General features: G+C 41.7%; 2 protein-coding genes across 2 annotated transcripts in view; one reads left to right on the forward strand and one right to left on the reverse strand.

Annotated features, from left to right (window-relative positions):
• Positions 1–484: 484 nt before the first annotated feature.
• Positions 485–4,005, reverse strand: LOC111189961 (uncharacterized). Its single transcript, XM_049475375.1, has one exon. The coding sequence runs from the start codon at positions 3,849–3,851 to the stop codon at positions 597–599; it is 3,255 nt and encodes a 1,084-aa protein (XP_049331332.1). The 5' UTR covers positions 3,852–4,005; the 3' UTR covers positions 485–596.
• Positions 4,006–10,491: 6,486 nt separating this feature from the next.
• Positions 10,492–23,346, forward strand: part of csmd2 (CUB and Sushi multiple domains 2) — a 430,187-nt gene continuing 417,332 nt past the window's right edge. The window contains exon 1 of the mRNA XM_022683200.2: positions 10,492–11,431. Within this exon, the coding sequence (XP_022538921.2) occupies positions 11,155–11,431 (277 nt within the window). The 5' untranslated portion in view covers positions 10,492–11,154. The remainder of the gene's footprint in view (positions 11,432–23,346) is intronic.

Below are 23,346 nucleotides of genomic sequence, written 5' to 3' on the forward strand. Positions count from 1 at the left end.
CATCTTTTTTTTTTTTCAATCAACCTCTGTGGAATACTTTCCCCTGTTCTCTGTGACACCAACAACCTTTGCTAAAAAATACTTCATAAATACATGTTAGCTAGTAAATGTGTACGTTAGTAACTGTGTAGTTAGCTAACTAACTAGTTTAATATGAAATAATAATAGTATTATTAGTAATTTGTCTTACACACATTGCACATGCAGTGTCTCGTTGCAGGGAATAAAACATTATTATTATTATTATTATTATTATTATTATTATTATTATTATTATTATTATTATTATTATTAATTTATATACTGTTTGTATAGCAAGCTTATGTACTGTGTGCAAAGCCATGTACGAATGTAAATAATTTAGCTTATTTAATACATGTCATATGTAATCTTTTTTTACCACCAGGACTGGATCAATAAAACAAGGTCAGAGCACAAGAGGGCCCAAACAACATAAAAGAGGAAGCTAATATTTATTTAAAATACACCTCATGGATGCACTGGGACGCATCATCAGTGATGTATCCTGAGGTCATCGGGTGTTTCGGGTCTTGCAACATCATACACCCTCACCCAGGCGACCCAGCCAGGGGTGATCAGGCCCCAACTTGCGTCCCAGTAGCAACCCACGGATCTGCCCTCTTCATCCAAAGCCACCTAGTAGCCTTTTCGGCGGCTTCGCTTGCGGACTTGATGGCCCTCTTCTTTGCTGCTCCCACGATGCCCAGGCGGCTGAGGACCTTGCACAGAGACCTCCCTGCAAATCCCCTGCAGCCTACTTCTATGGGCTCGTAGAACGTCTTCCAGCCTCCTCCCCTGCACTCCTCCACAAGTTCCTGGTATTTAGCCCTCTTCCTCTCATTTGCTTCCTCGATGTTTTCTTCCCAGGGCACTGTCAACTCCAGTATGATCAGCTGTTTTGAAGACTGAGAGGTCATGATCATATCTGGACGGAGGGTTGTTGTTGCGATCTGCTGGGGGAACCTCATTTGCTTACCCAGGTCGACCTGCAGCTGCCAGTCAGATGCTGTATGGAGTAGGCCTGCTGTCGCATGTTTGTTTGTTCTGGGTTTTTCTCCAGCTTTCACAAAGTAGATTGCCTTCTTTGGAGCATGATGGTTCTTGCTGGAGCTGATGGCTGAAGCTACGCTCTCAGCGACTGCCTTAAGCACCTGGTCATGGCGCCAGCGATAGCGACCATCTGCTAGAGCCTTCGGGCAGCCGCTGAGGAGGTGTTCTAAAGAGCCTCTACCAGAGCACAGCGGGCAGGAAGGTGTCTCACTTTTCCCCCACACATGGAGGTTCGCTGGGCTTGGCAGGACGTCGTAGACAGCTTGGACCAGGAAACGGACCCGCTGGAAATCCGGCTGCAAGATGTTTGTCCAGGTGATCCTTCGCTTCAGAGCGCTCTCCCACCTTGTCCATGCTCCCTGTTGCCGTAATCCTACTACCCTGCTCAGCCGCTCTTCCTCCACACCTGCTCTGACTTCCTCCTGGATCAGGTGGTGCCTTTCCTTTCCACGTGTCTGGCTAATGAGGATCTTTGGGAAGTACCCCAAGCCTGCTCTGCCTGTTGCCTCAGTGCCCACCAATTCCTTCTGTCTTAGGCGTGACTCTGCCAGCTTCACTGCTTCCCTAGCCTTCCACTTTCTTCCTGTCCTCACCTCGATGCCGGCTGCTGACACTTTGCTGTCCTTTGAGTCCCTGTACTGTAGAGCTTCTCTGGTGCGTGCCACCATAAACTCTTCTGTCAAACCCCTGAGAGGAAGCTGCAAGATGTTGCTCGTACCATACAGTGCAGCGCTGGTGAGGCTGCGAGGAAGTCCCAGCCATTTTCGAAGAAAGCTGCTGATCCTCCTCTCCAGGGACTCAACTGCTGTCATTGGGACTGCGTAGATTAACAGGGGCCACAGGATGCGGGGCAGGATTGAATGCTGGTAGATCCAGGCTTTAAACCTACCAGGCAGGCCAGACTTGTCTACCTTGGTGAGCCAGGTACCGAGTTCTAAACTGGCCTTCTGGATGGCTGCTGAGTCCTTCAGGGTGGAGTCAAAGAGTTTCCCCAAGCTCTTCACTGGTTGCTCTGTGATGGTAGGGATGACCGTTCCTGAGATGGAAAAACGGAACTTGTCAATCACCTTCCCCTTTTTCAGGACCATCGATCGTGATTTGGAGGGCTTAAAACTCATCCTTGCCCAGGTCATGAGCTTTTCAAGCCCTTGCAGGATCCACCTGCACCCTGGGACTGACGTGGTTGTTGCAGTGAGGTCATCCATAAAGGCTCTGATGGGAGGCTGTCGTACACCTGACTTGGTCAGGGGCCCTCTGCATTCCACCTCAGCTGACTTGACTACCATGTTCATGGCCAGGGAAAAGAGGACAACAGAGATGGTGCAGCCTGTAATTATCCCTTTCTCAATGCTGTGCCAGTCTGATGTCTCGGACCCAGAAGTAACTCTCATCCTAAACTTATTGTAGTAATCCAGGATGAGGTCCTTGATCTTACTGGGAACATGGTGGAGGTGGAGAGCGAGTTCTACCAACTTGTGTGGTATGGACCCATAGGCATTAGCCAGGTCCAACCACAACACAGCTAGGTCGCCTTTGTTCTCATGGGCCTCCCGGATGAGTTGCGTAACGACTCCAGTGTGTTCCAGGCAGCCAGGAGCAGAGATCCCTCCCTTCTGTACTGATGGGTCTATATAGCTGTTCTTGAGAAGAAACTCTGTCAGTCTTCGAGAGACGATGCTGAAAAACACCTTCCCTTCCACACTCAGCAGTGAGATGGTTCGAAACTGACTGATGTCTCGCGAGTTCTCCTCTTTGGGGATCCAAACTCCCTCAGCATGCCTCCACTGGTCGGCCACTTTCCCCCTTCTCCAAATCACTTTCAGGATCTTCCACAGATGCCGTAGAAGCCCTGGGCAGCGCTTGTAGACCAGATAAGGGGTTCCACTGGGGCCTGGGGCTGACGCTGAACGGGCCGCCTTGACGACCTCCTCCACCTCCTTCAGGCTTGGCTCCTTCAGGTTGAACTCCATTGTCGGGAGATCTGGCCTGATGAGAGCTTTATTGGGCTCCAGTTCCAAGTCTCTCTGAGGATCGCTCACAGTATCCTGGAGAAAGTGATTTACTTGCTCTATAGAGCACTCAAGCTGCCCGCTGCGCTTGTCCCCGAGGAGTTGTTTGGTAAAGCCAAAGGGATTTGCGATGAAAGCTGCTCGCTTCCTTGCCCTCTCTTTCGCCCGTCTCCGGTGCCACTCTGCTCTGCGAAGAGTCATCAGCTTCTTGCGCAGGATGTTTTTCAGTTCCAACAAGGGTTTCTTCTCCTCCTCTGCTGCAGCCTTGTACTGTTTCTTGAGGGTGCGAAGCTCCTGGCGCAAATGATGTATCCGGGTGGCTCTGCGGCTCATTGTGTAGGAAGTGGATTTTGATTTTCCTTTATCCACCTGTCCAAATCTTTCTGAGGCATAGCTGATGATGATTGTAGTCATTGATGTGAGTCGGCTGTCCACGTCTCCTTTGGCTGTGGCCTGGATGATCTTGGACACATCCTCGTCAAACTGCTGCCACTCGCTCCTCTTGCTGGCTGGGGGCCACTTAATCCGCTGCTGTGGAATTACTCTGCTAGGGTTAAGAGTCTGAGGTACATGGAGGGACTGGGCTCTGTGGGTTGCCTCCTGGCCGGGCTCCTCCTGCGTCTCACCAGGTACAAGACCTGAGCGTTGTACCTCATTGTCTTTGTCTAGGCATTTCATTCTAGCTTTGTGGATCTTCAGGCCACGATGGTTCTTGCACAGCTTTCCACAAATGCATATAACGTTCGTCGTATGTCCGTTTGCCTGGGTCATCACCGTGTAGTCCGTCCGATTGAAGATCTCATCCTCCCCCCCTCTCGGGATCTCCTGGGGGTATCTCTCTGTAGGGCTTTCCGTAGCTTGATTGGGTCCTCTCTCACGAAAGATGCAGGTTGGGATGCTACCCCAACCTGCCCCAGGTGCCGTCTTTCCGTGCTGCCAACTGTCTCTCCAGTAGTCGACCAAACTGTTCTTGGTTGTCACCTAGTCTATTCCTAGGGGTCACTGGCTGTGCCAGATGTTGAATATTTAAAATACACCTCATGGATGCACTGGGACGCATCATCAGTGATGTATCCTGAGGTCATCGGGTGTTTCGGGTCTTGCAACATCATACACCCTCACCCAGGCGACCCAGCCAGGGGTGATCAGGCCCCAACTTGCGTCCCAGTAGCAACCCACGGATCTGCCCTCTTCATCCAAAGCCACCTAGTAGCCTTTTCGGCGGCTTCGCTTGCGGACTTGATGGCCCTCTTCTTTGCTGCTCCCACGATGCCCAGGCGGCTGAGGACCTTGCACAGAGACCTCCCTGCAAATCCCCTGCAGCCTACTTCTATGGGCTCGTAGAACGTCTTCCAGCCTCCTCCCCTGCACTCCTCCACAAGTTCCTGGTATTTAGCCCTCTTCCTCTCATTTGCTTCCTCGATGTTTTCTTCCCAGGGCACTGTCAACTCCAGTATGATCAGCTGTTTTGAAGACTGAGAGGTCATGATCATATCTGGACGGAGGGTTGTTGTTGCGATCTGCTGGGGGAACCTCATTTGCTTACCCAGGTCGACCTGCAGCTGCCAGTCAGATGCTGTATGGAGTAGGCCTGCTGTCGCATGTTTGTTTGTTCTGGGTTTTTCTCCAGCTTTCACAAAGTAGATTGCCTTCTTTGGAGCATGATGGTTCTTGCTGGAGCTGATGGCTGAAGCTACGCTCTCAGCGACTGCCTTAAGCACCTGGTCATGGCGCCAGCGATAGCGACCATCTGCTAGAGCCTTCGGGCAGCCGCTGAGGAGGTGTTCTAAAGAGCCTCTACCAGAGCACAGCGGGCAGGAAGGTGTCTCACTTTTCCCCCACACATGGAGGTTCGCTGGGCTTGGCAGGACGTCGTAGACAGCTTGGACCAGGAAACGGACCCGCTGGAAATCCGGCTGCAAGATGTTTGTCCAGGTGATCCTTCGCTTCAGAGCGCTCTCCCACCTTGTCCATGCTCCCTGTTGCCGTAATCCTACTACCCTGCTCAGCCGCTCTTCCTCCACACCTGCTCTGACTTCCTCCTGGATCAGGTGGTGCCTTTCCTTTTCCTAAGAGAAAGAGTAGAGAAAAGAGGAGAAAGAAGTGAGTATCCACTTCAAATAATCTCTCTTATGATGTATGAAAGTTAACCTGGTTATAGGAGCTAAACATGATTGTTATTATGTAACGTGAAGGTTATGCAGTCTTGCTGTGAATGGCTTAGGCTTGAGGTTTTTATTATTATTATTATTATTATTTTATTCCTCAAGGATATGGGTCTTTATGTTATATCTGAAAATAAAATGTTACTGTTCACCAAAATAAGCAAATGCAACTCACAAGGACAGATGGTCAATCTTGACACTACAGAAAAGGTTTGGTGTGAGCCTCTAAGCTCAACGACTGTAAAAGTGGAATTAATTATTTTCTGTACAGATCATGTATTTCTCTTTAAAACACTTTCACATGCACACTCATCTACTACTATACTACTAGATTAAGCCACAGATCTGAATGCAAGTGTTTAGTCATTGGTCCTGCTTCAGAGACTGTAGCTGCACTGGAATTTAAATGGCAAGCGAGAAATAGAGAAAAAAATAGAGAAAGAGAAACTGGTTTAACATTTTTGAGCTTGCGCACCTATACTTATGGCCTGTGGAATGCAATAACTGAAGCAAAAGTATTATATTGAAACTATCTGATGGGCTGCACATACAACCTGAAATGAAAAAAAAGTGTTTCTTTCTTTTACTTTGACTCTTATTTTATTGCAGATAGTATGACAGTGTGAGTTTGGACACACCTTCTCTTTTTCAATGTGTTTTCTTTACTTTCATGACTATTTGCGTTGTAGATTCTCACTGAAGGCATCAAAACTATGAATGAAAACGTGGAGTTATGGACATAACAAAAAAAAGGTGGCATTCTCTCAATGAGCTTCAAGAGGTAGTCACCTGAAATGGTTTTCCAACAGTCTTGAAGGAGTTCCTAGAGGTGTTTAGCACCTGTTGGCCTTCACTCTGCAGTCCAGCTCACCCCAAACCATCTCGATTGGGTTCAGGACCGGTGACTGTGGAGGCCAGGTCATTTTTCTTGTTAAGTACATAAAACTCCACGTGTTCATTTTGATGCCTTCAGTGAGAATCTACAATGTAAATACAATGTAAATAGTCATGAAAATAAAGAAAACGCATTGAATGAGAAGGTGTGTCCAAACTTTTGGCCTGTACTGTACGTATTAGCATTACAGACCTTTCTGGAAAAAAGAAATCCATACTACATCCATACTAATCCATACCTTTTTTCTGATTTCAAGTTGTATTTAAATGTATTACTACATTATGTCTGATTTGAAACATAAAGGCTAAAGATTGTATGTGTTAGAGAATGTAGTTAAAGAGTGAATTATTTTCTCACATAGAAAATGTATTGTCAATTCTCATACAAAGTAACAGTGAAAAAGACTTTACAGATGTAGTTCCATATTCGCATCAAGGAATTTAATTAAACTGTCTGATAAAATTCAAGACCAAATTGTTTCAGTGCTAATTGGTAAAATTAAGTGTATTAAATTGATACTTATTTTTACTGTGTTGTTTTTGTTTTATAATCATAATTGATTAATCAAGATGCATATCGTATCGTCCCAAAAGTTCCTGCTATCTGTGCCCCAATAATGAACTCTTTTTCAAAGTCACTTAGATCTTTTCCTCTTGCCATCTTTATTTTAAATCAAGGGCAACTGGACCTGCTCAGCATTTTTATACATGCTGCAGAGCTTGGTAGAATGTTAATTGGTTGATTGTATCGTGAAATACACCTGTCTGCAAGCATCTGTGCTCATTATGTTTCTCCACTCATTTCTTCAGATTTTCTTTTAGTTTGTCAAATGTCTGTATATCCAGTCCACATGCATGTGACTGTAATGAGAACTGTCAGATTACAATTTATATTTTATTTTGTATGCTTTTTCTTGTGTTGCATTATATTTCACTGTATATGTGCCTGTCATTGACATGTCCACCATATCCCTGAGAACAACCGCCCTGGCAGTGGCTTCAAAAGCAACAAAAGCTATGCATCTGGCCTTTTTTTCGCCTTCTCGCTCGAATCATGAACAGCTGATGAGCTGTCAGCCAAACTCCTGAGCAAAAAAACATTGTAATGAAAGCTTTTGCTGCTTGTTTGTTCGCTTTTATCACTACTGCAATCCATGTAATTGTCTCACAAAAATGATGTTTTGTTATTTGTGATGCATGTAAATAATTTATGTAATATTGTTGTTTTTGAAAATGTCCACATATCAGATATGGATCGCATACAAACCACTCATTTAGAGCAGACTTTTGTTTTGATGTAATATTGCCCTGTGGAAAGTCCACTTTAGCCACATGAATCAGTTAAAGGAGGCCTGCTAAACATGTTCAAGTCATACTTGTATCAAGTGCAACCTTCTTTGTTATGCAACCCTGGTTGAGACTGTGAAAGCCACCATATGCCACACTGCCAGTCCCCCCTGCTGTGCCATGTTTGCCAGGTCTGTGGTTACAGCGCTAATGACTATAATGAGGAGGTGGTCCATAGAGGGACCAAAATGACTACAAATGTGGGAAGTTTACAACAGGTAGTGGCATGTGTATAACTGTGCAACACACATACCATGGTCCATAGTATACTATTTGACCAAAAATGTGTGGGCACCCCTTATAATAAAATGCATTCAGTAACTACATGCTGTCCTATTACTTCCCTGTAGAGAAAAGCATTGACAATAGAATAAGACTATTTGGAGCAGATAAACATGAACCGAATGGCAATAATTCCACATGCCTAATACCACAAATGGACTAGAAGGGTATAAACCCCCAAAGCATTTTAAAGTGGATCAGTGAGACTACACTGCCTTCTCTTTTAATTATAGTGCTCCATTTAGTACTTCTGAAAAGAGTTGGGAAGATGGGGGTGAGGTGGAGTGGTGCTCATCCAACATCCTAAACCTCACTAATGCTCACAAATCTAGTAGAATGCCTTTTCTGGACAGGTACACCAACAAAAGCAGGGTACATTTTTTTTTATCCTTGATGAAACAGTTGATTAGCTGGTCTTACATTTCTTTTTCCACCCATAGTGTATACTAACACAGTTCTCTGAAACGTACATTTGGATGCCACAATGTAAGGGATATCTGGAGAACCCACCACACTGCTAATGAGACAACACTTAAGAACCACCCAGCTTTGAAAATGCTTGCATATGCAACCTTGAAGACTACCGTTGCTGGACCTTAATGAATACCAGTTTAAGATTCCTTGTAATAATATATTATTGATGGTCTACATCTCCTGGATTTTGTCCACTAAGCTGCCCCTATAAGGTAACACTTCATGTTCAATTTATATACTGCATTTCCATGACTTATGGTTTGTCAGTCTTTGTCCATTACCAGCCCATGCAGTGGATGTTTTAAGTAGTGTCTGCACATACTCCAAAAGGCCTTTGGTCAAACTGGTTTCAAGTTTCATACCATGGAACTCTTGGCTACCAATGCCAAGAGAGGTTTTTCTGTGCTTATGTACAAGACTATGTTTAGGACAGGATGCATAAATGTGACTTCAGTCAAGAACCATTCTTGTTTCATCACAATATGCTCCCAGATCCTGGCTAGGCTTGACCTGACCTGTCCTGTCAAACTCTGATAAAATCTACTGTAGCTTGCACCATTGCCACCTGTGGTAAAAGAGCGCACCAGGAAGACATATTATTTTACACTGCAGGGACGCAGACGCCAGTACCTTTCAGAAGCAAGTCTATGCCTCTCTTGTGTGGCCAGGGAATTGCTCATAGAGCTTGGATGTTTGTTGGTATACTGTTAAACCAGCAAGGAAAATTAGTCCCACGGATACAGCAACCACTGGGTTCCGCCATGCGATGCATCAAAATGTGTAAACTGGAAACAGTTGGCACTGTACCAACTCCTTGCCACAACCTGCAATGAGCCAGCAGGGGGCAAGGACAATCAGTACCCTAACCCAGTTGCCAACCTAGCAGCTGCTGCTTCAATTATTGATCAGGGCCCAGTTTCCCAAAAGCATCTAATTATTAAGATTATCTTAACTGAGAAAATGTTCAGGGTGAGTTCTTTTGTGAAACACAACCCTGAACTAGTGCCATATAAGCAATACTGTATGTTGAGTAACTGGTTAAATCAGTTAACTATATGGAGTGTTTCTTATATGGGTAATTTCAATACATTTACATGCATATATTGGATATAATTGTTACATTTTCTGTTCAAATTATTATACTGCTTGTTCCTGGAGAAATGTAATTTTGCTTAATTATGTTCCTGTACTTCTCTAACTTGGTCTTTGTTGGAGTAACTATCTCTGCTGTCCAGAGAAGGCTTTTTTGTTTGCATTTAGAAATAAGAGCATCAGCAAGGTCAGGATGTTAGATGATTAGCATCTGAGTGCAGTGGTGGCTCAGTACTTGGTTATTGATGAGAGGGTTGTGGGTTCAATAGCCAGTTTAAGCAATATGTCATTGTTGGTCACTTGAGCGAGGTCTTTACCTTTCACTCCTGTCACACCTACTCTTTTTTTTATCCCAAAAGTATCAAGCACCATCATTCCAGAGAACATACTTCTATATGGGATATCTGTACCTCAGACGTATGTCAGTGAAATATCCGAGAAGTGGAGAAGAAAAAAGCTTCTTTTCTTTTTTTATGTATGAGATGAGTGAAACAGAGAGAGAGAGAGAGAGAGAGAGAGAGAGAGAGAAAGAGAAAGAGAGATAGAAATTTGCAGTGTTGTCTGTTCTATCTTCAATAGACTCAATTCTAGTTTATGCCGCTTGACCTTTGGCACATCGGTGTAACATTAGAGAAGTGGAGAAGAAGTGAAGAAGCTTCTTTATGTGTGAGATAAGTGAACCAGGGAGAGAGAAATTTGGAGTGTTGTCGGTCCTACCTTCTAGAAGGCCAACCTTTCTTCGAATTCAAGTATTCTGCATGCTATGCTAAGAGACAGTATTTAGGGCTTATCTACAGTATGACATGTCTACCAGTACCATAAAGCCAGCTCAATACTAGTTCTTATCACTCCACTTTTGGCATGTCAGTGTAGTATCAGAGGAAAAGTACTGTAAAGTGAAGGAGCTTCTTCTTGTGTGAGAGAGTGAACCAGAGAGAGAGAGAGATAAAGAGAGAGAGAGAGAGAGAGAGAGAGAGAGATAGTCCCAAACCATGCCAGTCTAAAGGAGCTGAGGTGCAGGAAATGCCTTATCGATCACTTCCACACCTCTGAACGACTCAGCCAGTGACGGAGCCTTTAAACTTTCCGGCGGAGGCGGGGTGTGTGTGTGCGCGCGCGTGCGCCCGAGAGTGAGTGTGTGTGTCCCTTTCCTCGCTATCACTCCAGTCGTATGATTCATGCGGAGCGCGGCTGAAACACGGATTACCATCAGTAGCGATGCGCGCGTTTCACTGGGAATAAACCGAACACACACGTACCCGCACGCACACACACTCACGGAGGCGCGAGGGAGTGCGGGAGCGGTGGTCGGCTCGTGCTGCTGCACTCCTCTGATCTGATTTTTTCCTCTAGAGCCTTCTCCAGCTTCATTCCTCCCTCGTCCACAGACGCCGGGCTGGACACGGGGCGCGCGCATCGTGTATACGGCTGTTGTCCAAGCGCGCCGCCGCCGCTGCGTTCTTCTTCTCCTTCTTCTTCTTGTTCTTGTTCTTCTTCTTTTGATCCTCATTTTTGTGTGTGTTTTTTTTTTCTGCGGAATTTCGGCGAACCCCGTGGTGCGCGCGAGATGGTTCAGTCCAGCTGCACGAGCCCGCTGTCGTCGCGCGGGGGTTTCTCTGAGCGGCGCCGCGCACTCACACGTCCCTCCTAAAGAGCGGCGGATAGCGGGGGCTCGTGGATAAAACAGCGCAAAAAAGAAGAGAAGATAAGAAACAGAAAAAGAGGAGAAATAGAAGGAGGGAGGCAAAAAGAAGATATACAACACACGCACGCACGCAAACACATACACACACACGCACACATACTGCCTAGCTCCTGCCATGAGCGCCGCCGCCGCCGCTGTCGACTCGAACCGAACAGGACCGGCGAGGAGGAGCGCGTGTGGATGCGCGTGCAGCGAGCGGAGGAGAGCGGAGGGCGTCGCGCGGATGAGGCAACAGCGGTATAGCTTAAACTGGACCTGGGATCGAGCTGGGAGCTGGAGATGGGGCACGAGCACGGCGGGCACGAGCCGGAGCTGGAGGAGCTTCAGCTGGAGCTGGAACTGGAGCCCGCTCCTGCTTTTCTGCACGGGGCTACTGGCCGCATCGGCGCACGGTGAGTGAGTGAGCGAGTGAGTTAGCCAGCCCGCCCTCAGAGGGTATGATTCGGTTTGGTGGAAGATTGATCTGCGCCACTTCTTGTGCAACCAGGCAATGTGGACGCGAATGCGGACTGAGTGATGCGGACTGAGTTGGCGCACCAGGGATTGGATGCACAGGGGGTCCGTTAGTTGAGAATCGGTGGTCTGGTTGGTTGCTGATGATGACTGCTGGGTTTGGAAGGGCTCGTGAGCCTGCCTGCTTGTTTGCTTCAAATGCTGTTCAAACAAAAAGCCCTCGCGCTACAGATGGATGCACTGCGCGTCAGCAGCTTTAGTTGCTTAGTTCAAACTCTGGCTTGTAGTTAAAGCGCCTTGCCGGGACTGGTGACGTGTGTGTGTGTGTGTGTGTGCGCGTGTGTGTTTACGCCTCTGTAAATATGTGTGTGTGGTGTGCCTGTTTTTGCTTCTCTGTGTATATATATATATATGTGTGCGTGCGCGTGTGTATGTGTGTGCGCGCGAGAGAGGAGGCGAGAAACAGTGAGTTTAGGAGGATGGGGGCGTATGCGGGGGTGGCAAGAGCTTCCACACGCACACACACTCATATTTCAAACACACTTCTTTTCTATTCACTCTATTTCTAGCTGGTAAAATAGCATTCACCATACAACTCAAGAGACACAGCAAGCCGGTGTATGATAATAGGCTGGCCTAGATCTCACAGACGTTGGCCATTCAAAACTTGCAGTAGTTGTAACGTGCATCAGTGTTAAAGACTTAAATGTCCTTAACCACTTTAATACGCCATCACGTGCCACCTGTTTCACCAATGCCTAATGTTTCACAATATAGCCTACACTCACTGTATCTCAGCTGATCTGTCAGTATGCGCACTGCCCTCCATATACTTAGACTGAGGGTTTATTGGGGGTCTCAGACTGTGCCCAGCGTCCCTACACTGCTGTTTCCATCTATTTTTTTATTCGCTAATTCATTTAAACGGATGTAAACATAATGTGTTATACTGAGAACAGGTTCTGGCTTCGTCTCTCCCCGTTTCAGCTCCTTAAATCGTCCCCAAGCAGTTGCCCTCTTTTCCCATTGAGCGGCACCAGAGCTTCACAATACCTCAACAAAAACAGCGAGAAATCCCAGCTCCACCGGCTTTACCATACCAAAAAACCCGGTAACTTTAGAACGCGAGCGGCATGCGCTGGAGAGCTGTATGACAGGCGGACATGTGGACGTTTAGCGTGCGTTTTAAAGTCGTAGAGCCTATAGGGATGTAACGATATGATACTTTCAAGGTATGATACTTTCACGATTTTAGGGTATCAAAATATACGCTATTTCACAGGTATTTCTTTTTCATATTATTATTATTATTATTATTATTATTATTATTATTATTATTATTATTATTATTATTAATTGACCCTAAAAAGAGTGAAAACTTTAAATAAAACATTTGCTGAAGTTTAAGCATTAAACAGTTCTACATTTAAATATAGGCTTGGTAAAATATTTCCTTTTGAAAATAAACATACAGGAAAGCTGTAGCTCTAAACTCATTTATTTCCAGCTAGTAATTGAGCCCTTTCAATGAATAATAATAAATCAATATTTTTTCTCTATTATGAGTAATTACTTAGAAATTACTTTCTTAAAGCAAATCATGTACAAATAAAAAAAAATAAAATGTGATTTATTTTGACTTAGTAATAATAATAATAATAATAATAATAATAATAATAATAATAACAATAACAATAATAATTCCAAATAGTAAAGAATATATCATTAAAAAAGGAAAAATTACCTGTATAGGACTGTTAAAATAATTTTGGACTAATATGCTAATTTCTCAACAAATTGATAAACTAATTGTTTTGTAATCTTTCAACAAATTGGAATTTTTGTTAGTTTTTTCATGGCATTGTATAACAAACAGTGGTATATCTCTCCAATTCTATCTATCCATGTAATTAGGATTTCTGATGAGAATTTTATGATAAAGAATAAGCACACTTTGGCAGACAGACAGAAGAACAAAAAGACAAGAGCTTTAACCTATTTTATTCTGTTGTCACAGTGAGTGGAAGTGCTTTGGTGGAGGATGGCCAAAGCAGGTCCAGGTCCAGTGTTTGTGAGGCTCCACATGAGCCACAGCATTAGGTATTTGATCATATCAGCAGTCCACATACTGAATATTGCAGATTGTAGATAATAGATAGCTTAATTGAATGGGAAAGTGGCAAAGTCAGGCTGTTCTCTCTATGATGCAACTTTGTGCAAGGCTCTGTTGAACAAGCGAGCCTTTAGGCAGGGAGATGAATCTCCACATCTCTTAATCATGTTCAAAAGATTGGGTTTTAGATCCACTTTTTATTCTTTGTAACAGTATAACACTGTAAGGATTGGATAGGATTGTTTAGATACTTTATAGTAGTAACTAAAAGTTCTAGAACTTGTCTATACTGCCCTATAAAAACGTTTTTCATGTAACTATATACAACAGGATCTCCACCCAGGAACAACAATTTAACTTGCAAAGTCTAAAATATTAATTGGGATAGCAGTATGTACAGTTAACTTGAAGTCTTATCTCAGGGGATGTCTATATAATTGTGAGGTGTTATCTTCTGAATGAAGCTGAATGGCCAGATTGCTTGTGTTAAGACATTCCTCAGTTCACATGTGTGTCATGTCTACTGTCTGGTTTGAATTGTCTGTGTGAACAGACAATAGACTCTGGTAGAGATAAAATCTACCATAGTGAAAGATAATTATGCCATGCAAAATTATAAGAACCAATTTTCTTTGACTTCCAATGCTTTTTTACATGCCTTGGGACAGGAATTAGTATATTGTGCACATGAACAGTTGTAGCCAGATTCAGATTATTAGTGGGCAGTGCACGTGACAATGTGAATCGAAGAATGTTACATTTACACACAAATGTACCATAACAATCTGCATCCACTATCAGGTCTCATTTAAACTCTGATATTTCAAATCGCCTTGCCATGAGCACTCTGGTCAATGTTCAACCTCACTTACAAGATATCACCTGACAACTTATGCAGGTGTGGGTGTTCTCAAGCCATGTGATTAATTTACATACTGCTAAAATTACTCCAAAAATCCCTCTTTACTACCTTTAGTACCTCACAAACCATCGAGCTGAAGCCCTTTTTACAGTCACAGGGCATTCAGCACGAAGTGAAAACTGTAGAAAGCGTGAATGTTTTAGATGAATGCGCAGGTTTGGCTGCTATTCCTGCCACACGATCCCCAGCTGCGATCCATTAGGACCACGGACAGCTCCCTCCAGAGTGGTTTTCACAGCTGAAAGTGTGTGCGAAAGCTAACGGTCTTAAAAGGGAACGCAAGCCATGCCGTGCACATTGTGGCAGAGATATCTTTAAAGCACTTCTTACACTTTAACCTGCCCCGTGTCTGTCCTCGACGTGCAGACATGGCTGCCTTTACTAGCAAAATTAACACCTGCCCCTCTGTTTGTTCACAGCAGAGATGTATTGAATACTAAACAGGAATATGTGTGTCCCGCTCAGCTTTGAGGTGAAGCTTTGTTAGCTTGATTCTCTCAAGCGAACCAGCGGTTTGAGGCAACTTGTGCACAGTATAAATAAACCCTTAGAGTTCATTAAATTTTCACTATTTTACTGTAAGGCAAGGAGAGAGAGAAAGAGAGTAGATATATACACTATTTCCTACAGTTTAAAATATGCATGTGAAATGTTTAATCACAAAATGACATACAGACATTTTGGGCCCCTAGGCAATAAGAAGTCCTGTGAGTGCGTAGCATTTTCTTATTGTTTGTATCAATCATGCCATTGACAGAGAAAATAAAGCATGTTATTGAGACACTGTTGAAATGTAATTTTATTAGATTTTCCATGTGTCTGTTTTATTTATATTGTCGGTTTTATAGTTTAAATGTTTATTGTATGTGACCAAATAATTAACCTTACTATCATTTAGTAATTTAGCAACACTAGTAATATAAAACTAGAAAAAAATGTATTTCCTAAAGAAAAAAACACAGTGTTCCACAGCTAAAATAGTTCTATGGTATCCAGGTGGTTGCTGTCCAATTTTAAGATGTTGTAAAGTGTTTTCTATAGTTTGATGTTTAAGTGATTCCCAAATGGTGGTTGCTATGTTAATTCATCATTGCTCTAAAATAATGGCTAAGTAGATGTGCAATCCATGTCAGCTGTAAATAAAATATATTTCTATATGGTTGTGCATGATCATGGCCATTTCAATAATAAGCTGCACAATCAAGTGTAATGCCCTGAGGTCTGATGCATTTGGTGAATATAGGTTTCCATGCATTTCAGAAGTCAGCCTTCAGCTGACGTAAGCAGTAACGTCATTAATGAAGGCAAATAGGGCAGTTCCATTATGTTTCATCACAGTTGAGGAGGTTTGCTCTGAATTGTGACTAATAATTATCCACAGTTTGTTTTTTTTTACTTGCTATAATTGTTTTTTTTCTGGGATATGATATCCTATATATGACTATATATTTTATAAGTCCATATCCTAGATCAGCTGTGAACATTAGCTTTGTTGATTGTGTTTGGAAATGCTTGCCAAGTAAAACAAGGTTGACAGATTATAGACACTCAAAATTAGATGATGGAACTAAAGTATTTTTGGTGGATGCTGAGGTGTTGCTAGGAGGCTGCTATGGAATCCCATATCATTTCAACTTTGTTGCTAAGGGCTTCCTAGATAAGTGGCGTTGCATTGCAAGATGATTGTTGTGTTGTTTCCGGTGATTTCCATGTTCCTTATTAGTTGTACAGTTGCTAGGCAGCTGTGTGGTATTTACTTAGCTTTTAACATGTGGTTGATACTATGTGCTTTTTGCCTTTGAATCTTACAAGTGTTTGTTTCATTATTGCAGTTAAAGGGTACCAAAACATTTACACAAATTAATGAAAAAATGGATGCACATTCTAATGTAAGGGTATGATGTTCCACATTGGTTTTATGTGTTCTGTTAAATCTGAAAAAAGTGATGCTGTAAAAAAATCCTCATGATAATGTCATGCACACAGCTTTCACATTTTCTTTTTTAGCTTATGTTCATCTTGTCATTTTTTAAATTGCAGTCAAGTCTGCATAATGACAGATGAGTAGTAGGTCTTAATCACATGCGCATATAGTCGCCTGCACACTGACATTTCCTCTGAGGATGTGGGAAAAGAGAACAAGGTCATTCTTTCCCATTCTCTTGAGGCTTTTCTTCTCCGCAGTCATTTTCTTTTCATGAAAATAACATAAAAGTTATGCATCACTGCCAGGCTAACATGTCCCTGACATTTCCACTGAGATTGGGACCAAATGACATCTGAGAAATGCTTTAATGGGATTTCAAAGATGGCGTCGATATAGAGATTTTAGTCTAGTTTAGTTTTTTCATTTTTACTGGTAGTTTTTCTTGAATGACGAAGAGGATAAATGTGGTTTAGAGTTTGATGTGGGACTTGGTTATTGCATACCGCTTTTTTAAAACTGCTTTGCATACAGCTGTTTTAATAATTAAGGTTATAGTATGGTTTGTTTGGATGTTGGATGTACAGATCCAGGGAAAAAATAGTCAGGAACCTTCACATTTCATACTTAGTTTTGAGTTGATATTGATATACATTTTTATATTCTCTTTTTAACACATCTTAGTAAAATGACCAAAATGCCTTGGTATTTGCCCATTATAAGTAATTGGACACATTTCAAGTGGTTTGTTGTTTTGGCTTTAATGTTTTGGGTTAATGTTTTGTACATTGGGGTACATTTGCTTTTATATGTCTATATATTGGACAATTTATACTAAAATCATATCTCCCTTTTGTGCATGGTTATGGGCAATTAATTTTCAAGCTGCAAAATCAAGTTTACTCTGACGCCTGTTGCATTTGGTTGAACTGAAAAGGTTGCCATGCACTACAGAAGTCATCCGGCAGCTGGCATTAACAATACCCCACTGTCAAATCAATGTTTTTTTAATTAGTTTGTAAGTCATTGTCTTTCTAAGGGCTTTTGTGTGAAGCAATGAAAGCTGGTCTTTTTAGAATTGAGGCTCACCAGGATATTACATTTTGTAGAGAGGCCTTTGAGGTCATGCCAGTGTATTCTTCTTTTTATAATGGTCTTTGACTAGATCATGTATGTCTGTATCCTAGATCAACAGTAGGCATTAGCTTTGTTCAGTGGTTGTATTTAAAAGCTTGAAAAGCATACATGTCAGAGCACTACAGTCACGTAAAATGAGATGATAAAATGAAAGTATTATGCAATGTTAAATATAACAGTGCTTTAAATATTTCTGCCCCACAAGCTCTATTGGTTCCATTAATATCCAAATTTGTATTAGAGGGGTGTGAGTGTGAAGAACTTTCAGGTGAAGGTTCTTAAGACCTTTAAAGATTTTTAACACTCTCAAAAGTGGATATTTACTTAAAGAACCATTTTAGCACTTATTTTGGACAGTGTAGGCCTCAGGTTTTCAAATTTTGACCTTAATTCCCATTTCCAGTGCTGGACGTTTTTACATTGATCAAAAATCTAAACCTTAGAACCTCTGACCTACTTCATATTAGTCAAATTAGTTATATATTTCTTACAAACTGTCAATACATTCCCAGTGTACTATAGACATAATACTGTGTAATCATTTTACTCTGATCTGCCCAGTCTTCACTAGCACGCATAGAGTCACATGGACTAGAAACTGGATTCAAGGTCCAGATTTACCATCAACAGATCAGTCCATCAGTAAAAAATATAAAACATTGTGCTCATTGTTTCCATAACCTGAAAGGTTGTTTGCTGTCAGTAAACCCAATGAGAGTTTCTTTTTTCTGAGTGAGGCATGGCACAGTTGATGTATTTATGTGTTTTGGCTGTGATGCATTGACACTTCTTTGGCCCTCATGTTAAATCACAACAGCGCTTCAAGATGCAAATGCTATGGCTAGAATCAACTCAAGAGCTTGTGTTAGTGCTGACTTTCATCTGTCTAAGAAATGACTTGCCGCAATTGTGCAATTGCTTTTGATGCCTTAAAATATATACAATTACTGCAATAGTCTACACTTCTGTGACATTTCTTTGAGAAAGATGACTAGAAAATGTACTTTATATATCCAAAATTTGTTAGGCCTATTTCTGTCACCTGGAAGCCACTATCTGTGAGAGACTGACAGCTGAGATTTCTTCAGCCTAGCTGCCTGTCACTCTCCAGTCTTCTTAAACACACTGATTTAGTGCTTTTCTTATCTTTGATCTCTCTGTGATTAGATTACTCAGTTAATCCATTCCTGAAGCTCCTCCACCTGAGCTGATTTGTTTTCCTAGCCTTTTTCTTAGGGCTGGAAGTCTGCCTTGCTATACAGCTCTGGAAAAAATGAGACCACTAAAAACGTATGAGTTCCTTTAATTTTACTAAATTGAAAACCTCTGGAATGTAAGCAAGAGGAAGATGGATGATTAGAAGAAATCAAACCAGGCTGAACTATACCAACTTTGCAGTGATATAAAGTTATTTAAAAGTAGTGTGTAAGACTGGTGGATAAGAACATGCCAAGATGCATGAAAACTGTGGTTAAAAAACAGGGTTATTTTTGATTTCCGGACCCCATAAAACTTTATGAATATGGACTTGGTTTCTTTGCATTATTTGAGGTCTGAAAGCTCTCCATCTTTTTGGTTATTTCAGCCATTTCTCATTTTCTGCACATACATGAAAATGTTGTCTGTAGATTATAGAATAAAACAGCAATGATCATTTTACTCAAACATATACCTATAAAAAGCAAAATCAGAGAAACTGATTCAGAAACTGAAAGTTGTCTCTTTGTTGTTTTTTTTCAGAGCTGTATATACAACTATAAGGACAGAAGTATTTTGACATCTGCTCATTCATTGTTTCTTCCGAACAACATACCAAAAGACTGGTCAAGCAGTCCAGAGATATACACAGTTTATCCAGTATCAAAGAATAGGGTAAAACGAGATGAATAAACAAAAAAGGGTTGGTAATAAGGCAATTAAAAGAATTGGCTAGGCAAAAAGGATCGGCAACAGAAGACAAAACAAGAAAATGTGTTGTATGAGAGCTAGTGAACTAGGTGCAATACTCTGCAATAACAAGAAGAAGTGAGGTGCATTTATACACAGGAAAACGGGTGTAAGCCATTAGTAGCTTGGTGAGCGGGAACGACATAGTGCCCCATAATTAGTGGAGTGAGTTCCAGTGATGGTGCATGCTGGGATCTGGAGTCCAGAGGGAAATTTCAGAGTTTAAAACAGACAGACTGGCAGCGTCAAGATTGACAGAGCTTTAGCGAGATCAGGATTTTTGGATGATCACCACCCACCTCGTTTTCTCTGTTTAAATACAAAATAAAATGTTGTAAACATTTTAAATTGATTGTCTTTATTATGTCACACAAATGTGCATTATGAACATATCAGTCATACTTTATGTAAATGCTTATATTATACATAGTTAGTACTGTATACTTTGACTTTTACACCAAAATCTCGGGCGGCACGGTGGCGCAGTGGGTAGCACTTCTGCCTCACAGCAAGACGGCCTGGGTTCGATTCCCGGCTGGGGCGACCCGGGTCTTTCTGTGTGGAGTTTGCACGTTCTCCCCGTGTCTGCGTGGGTTTCCTCCGGGTTCTCCGGTTTCCCCCCACAGTCCAAAGACGGTTCAGGCTAATTGGAACTTGGTTGGAAATTGCCCCTTAGGTGTGAGTGTGTGAGTGAATGTGTCTGTACTGTTACCGACCTACAAGTCCTCTTCTGAGGACGAGATCATAGAACCTTGTGATTAGACGTTACCTTTCCTGCCACGAAATAGCTGATGAGCTGATGTGGCATTAAACTCGACTAACCTGACCTGACCTGACACCAAAATCTCAAATTGAATCTGGCAGATGCTCTTGTGTGACACCTGCTCAATCACTGCCATCAAGGGTATTTAAAAAGATTTATCCTGTATTTGTTGGAGTAACTGTCTCTACTTTTGAGGAAAACTTTTGAACTAGAATTCAGAGCATTGCATTCAGTGCCAAAAGAGCTTTAGTGAACTCAGGATGTTATAAGGTAACCACCCTGCCATGACCAACTCATCCCAAAAGTATTGGATGGAGCTCCCTCGTTCCAGAGAACACAGTTCCACTGCTCCATAGCTCTCTAGCCCACACCTGGCAAGGCACTGGGCATGATGCCATGCAATATGTTCATATTTATCTGCTCCAGGGAGTCCTATTCTATTGGTAATACTTCTCTTTAGGGACTATGCAAGCTGTGTTTGTGTGCATTTGTACGTCTGTGTGCATCAGTGGGTGCAACAGAAAGTAGCTGATTGCATTTATTAAATGGAATGTCCACAAATATTTAGGCAAATAGTGTATATCTGAATATGCACAATAATACAAGTACACCATAGACACCAGAGTTGTCCTTCTAATGAGCGTTTGAAGTTTTTGTTCTTGTATCAGTTTCACATTCTTGATTAGATAAACAGTTGGGCAGATCAGGAGAGTAAATGAAACAAATGAGGGAGACAAGAGGGAGATAAAGGCTCAAAAGTGAGGGGAGGTGATACAGATGGGGTCTGTAGAGAAAACCAGAAGAAGGAGGACAGGTTTTACTATACTGGCTGCAGCAGGTTGTTCAATGCTTTAATCCATGTCAGTGCTGAGCAGCTGTCACAGGAGCTACACCTGACAGCCTGTTCCCACTCCTCACAAATGCTTTATAGTGCAGCTCCACCTCAGGAGACCAGGAGAGAGAGGCAGTGATCAGATTATGATCTTTACAATGAGGTCCAATCCAGACTTTAGGGCATGTTCATACAGTGTAGTGAAATACTCAAAACGCAAATTTGTTTCTCCTCTTTAACTGCACCTAACTTATGCATTGGGAGATGCAATCATTTTAGGAATTTTGTGGAATGACTAGAGAGAGCGGTTAGCCAACATATAAATGTAATAGAAAATCTACTATTAAATTAAGTCAGTGAGAGCAGTGGATCCCAGAAGTCATCACTTGTGTACTAAGTAGCCAATGTCGAACAGGTAGACCAAAAAAAACAACAGAAGTGGATGCGGAAACATTGTGTGCTAAAAAGATAGATCCTAAAACAACTGTTAGTAGCATCAGCAATGACCTCCAGAGGTCAGGAATAAAGGGATCAAACTACTTCACCAGAAGATGCAGACCAGTGATTAGCAAGACATATATATATATATATATATATATATATATATATATATATATATATATATATATATATATATATATATATATATATATATGGGCCATTTCACCGAATGGGTTTCATTTCGGTCCCCAGGAAATTGCATGGATAAATGTGCACACAAAATAAGTTCAAAATACATTTTATTATTAAGCATAGTATCTTGTACAATTACCTAATTGCAAAAGTAAGATGTGTAATGAAAAAATAGATAAATAAATAAAAATAAATAAATATATACATTTTACTTGTTTTCCCTGGGTTCCACTCATTCCTGTTACCGTAACACATTGCCCCACCTGAAACATTTGGAACATTCTATAACTCACATCTACAACAGGAAGTTTTTCTTCTTAAGACCATGGGATGATGAAATTTAAGTGCCCTCATTCGTTTTTCTGTATATTTGATCTTATTTCAACTATGACTGAGGAGGTCGATCTCAACACTCACTCCTGTTACCTAAATTCATTCTTAGACCTTATTTGTTTGTTTGTTTGTTTTTTATTCAAATTTTGGGAAAATCACTACAATGTGCTCAGTTTCCATTTAGCTATTTTTCATGTTTTGGCTAATTCTATGCTAAAAACACATTCCTGTTACTTTCATAACCTGTTACTCAAAACATAAAAAGTAATAGAAGTGATTCCAGTGACAGGAGTGAGTTCTAGTAATAGAAATGAGTACGTAACAGGAGCAGGAAACCACTACATCTGCAGGGCTGGTGTAAGAGTACTGGGGTACTGTGCAAAAACTTTGAGGCCTAGAAAGTGAAATTTTTTTTCTTCAAAATACCTTAATTTGCTATCAAGTTTATTTAACAATTTCTATTACAAATGACAAACATGGTTCTTTGTGGAGACAAACTGTTGCTTATCTAATCATGCCTTTATTACGTGAGATCAAGTGAGCTGCTGAAGGAACCGAGCAAATCCATATACAATCTTGGCTAGTGGATAAGTAAGTAACTGTATTATTCTAAACAAAATAAACGCAACTTGAGAAGGTAACAATGCATTCTTCTTCTTCTTCTTCTTCTTCTTCTTGTTTTTAATCATAGTTAGAGCATGTTAAAATGTGATTGCTTAAGACATGTTTAAAGAAAGAGGGTGCTATCATTGTTGCTATGGTGTTGTATAGTGTTCGCAATGGTATCCCAGGTGGTCTAGGGGGTTGCTATGTTCTTGCTGTTATATCCCAGAAAATGAATAAATGCTGTGTAATGTGCAGATATAATTAATACATAGAAAAAACAACAACAAGGTCAGCAGTGTGTTTTTCATTTGTACCATTTTACATTTGATATAGTACTGGCATCCGAATATTTCCTGTAATGGGCAAAACACTAACATTAGGTGATGTGATATTTTGCTGTTTTCAGTGTGCATAGCTGAATAAAGATTTTAGAACAGCCTTGATTATTTTTTAAATATACAGAGAGAAATGTATTCAGCCTGGGAATATTCTGAATTCGCTAAGTGAGAAATACAGCACTTGTTAAATTCAAAACATGACACTTAAACTGAGGTAGGGTAAGAAGAAAAAACTTAATTCATTCTAGTGCAATTTTTTAACAAGCCACTGAGACTGCCTGCAGCGCTGAAAGTGGATGAGTAAAT

The sequence above is a fragment of the Astyanax mexicanus genome, chromosome 3 (assembly GCF_023375975.1).
Source record: "Astyanax mexicanus isolate ESR-SI-001 chromosome 3, AstMex3_surface, whole genome shotgun sequence".
NCBI lineage: Eukaryota > Metazoa > Chordata > Actinopteri > Characiformes > Acestrorhamphidae > Astyanax > Astyanax mexicanus.

Excerpts from the sequence above, each read along its gene's own strand:
- LOC111189961 (XM_049475375.1), bottom strand. The coding sequence starts at position 3,851 with ATGACCCAGGCAAACGGACATACGACGAACGTTATATGCATTTGTGGA.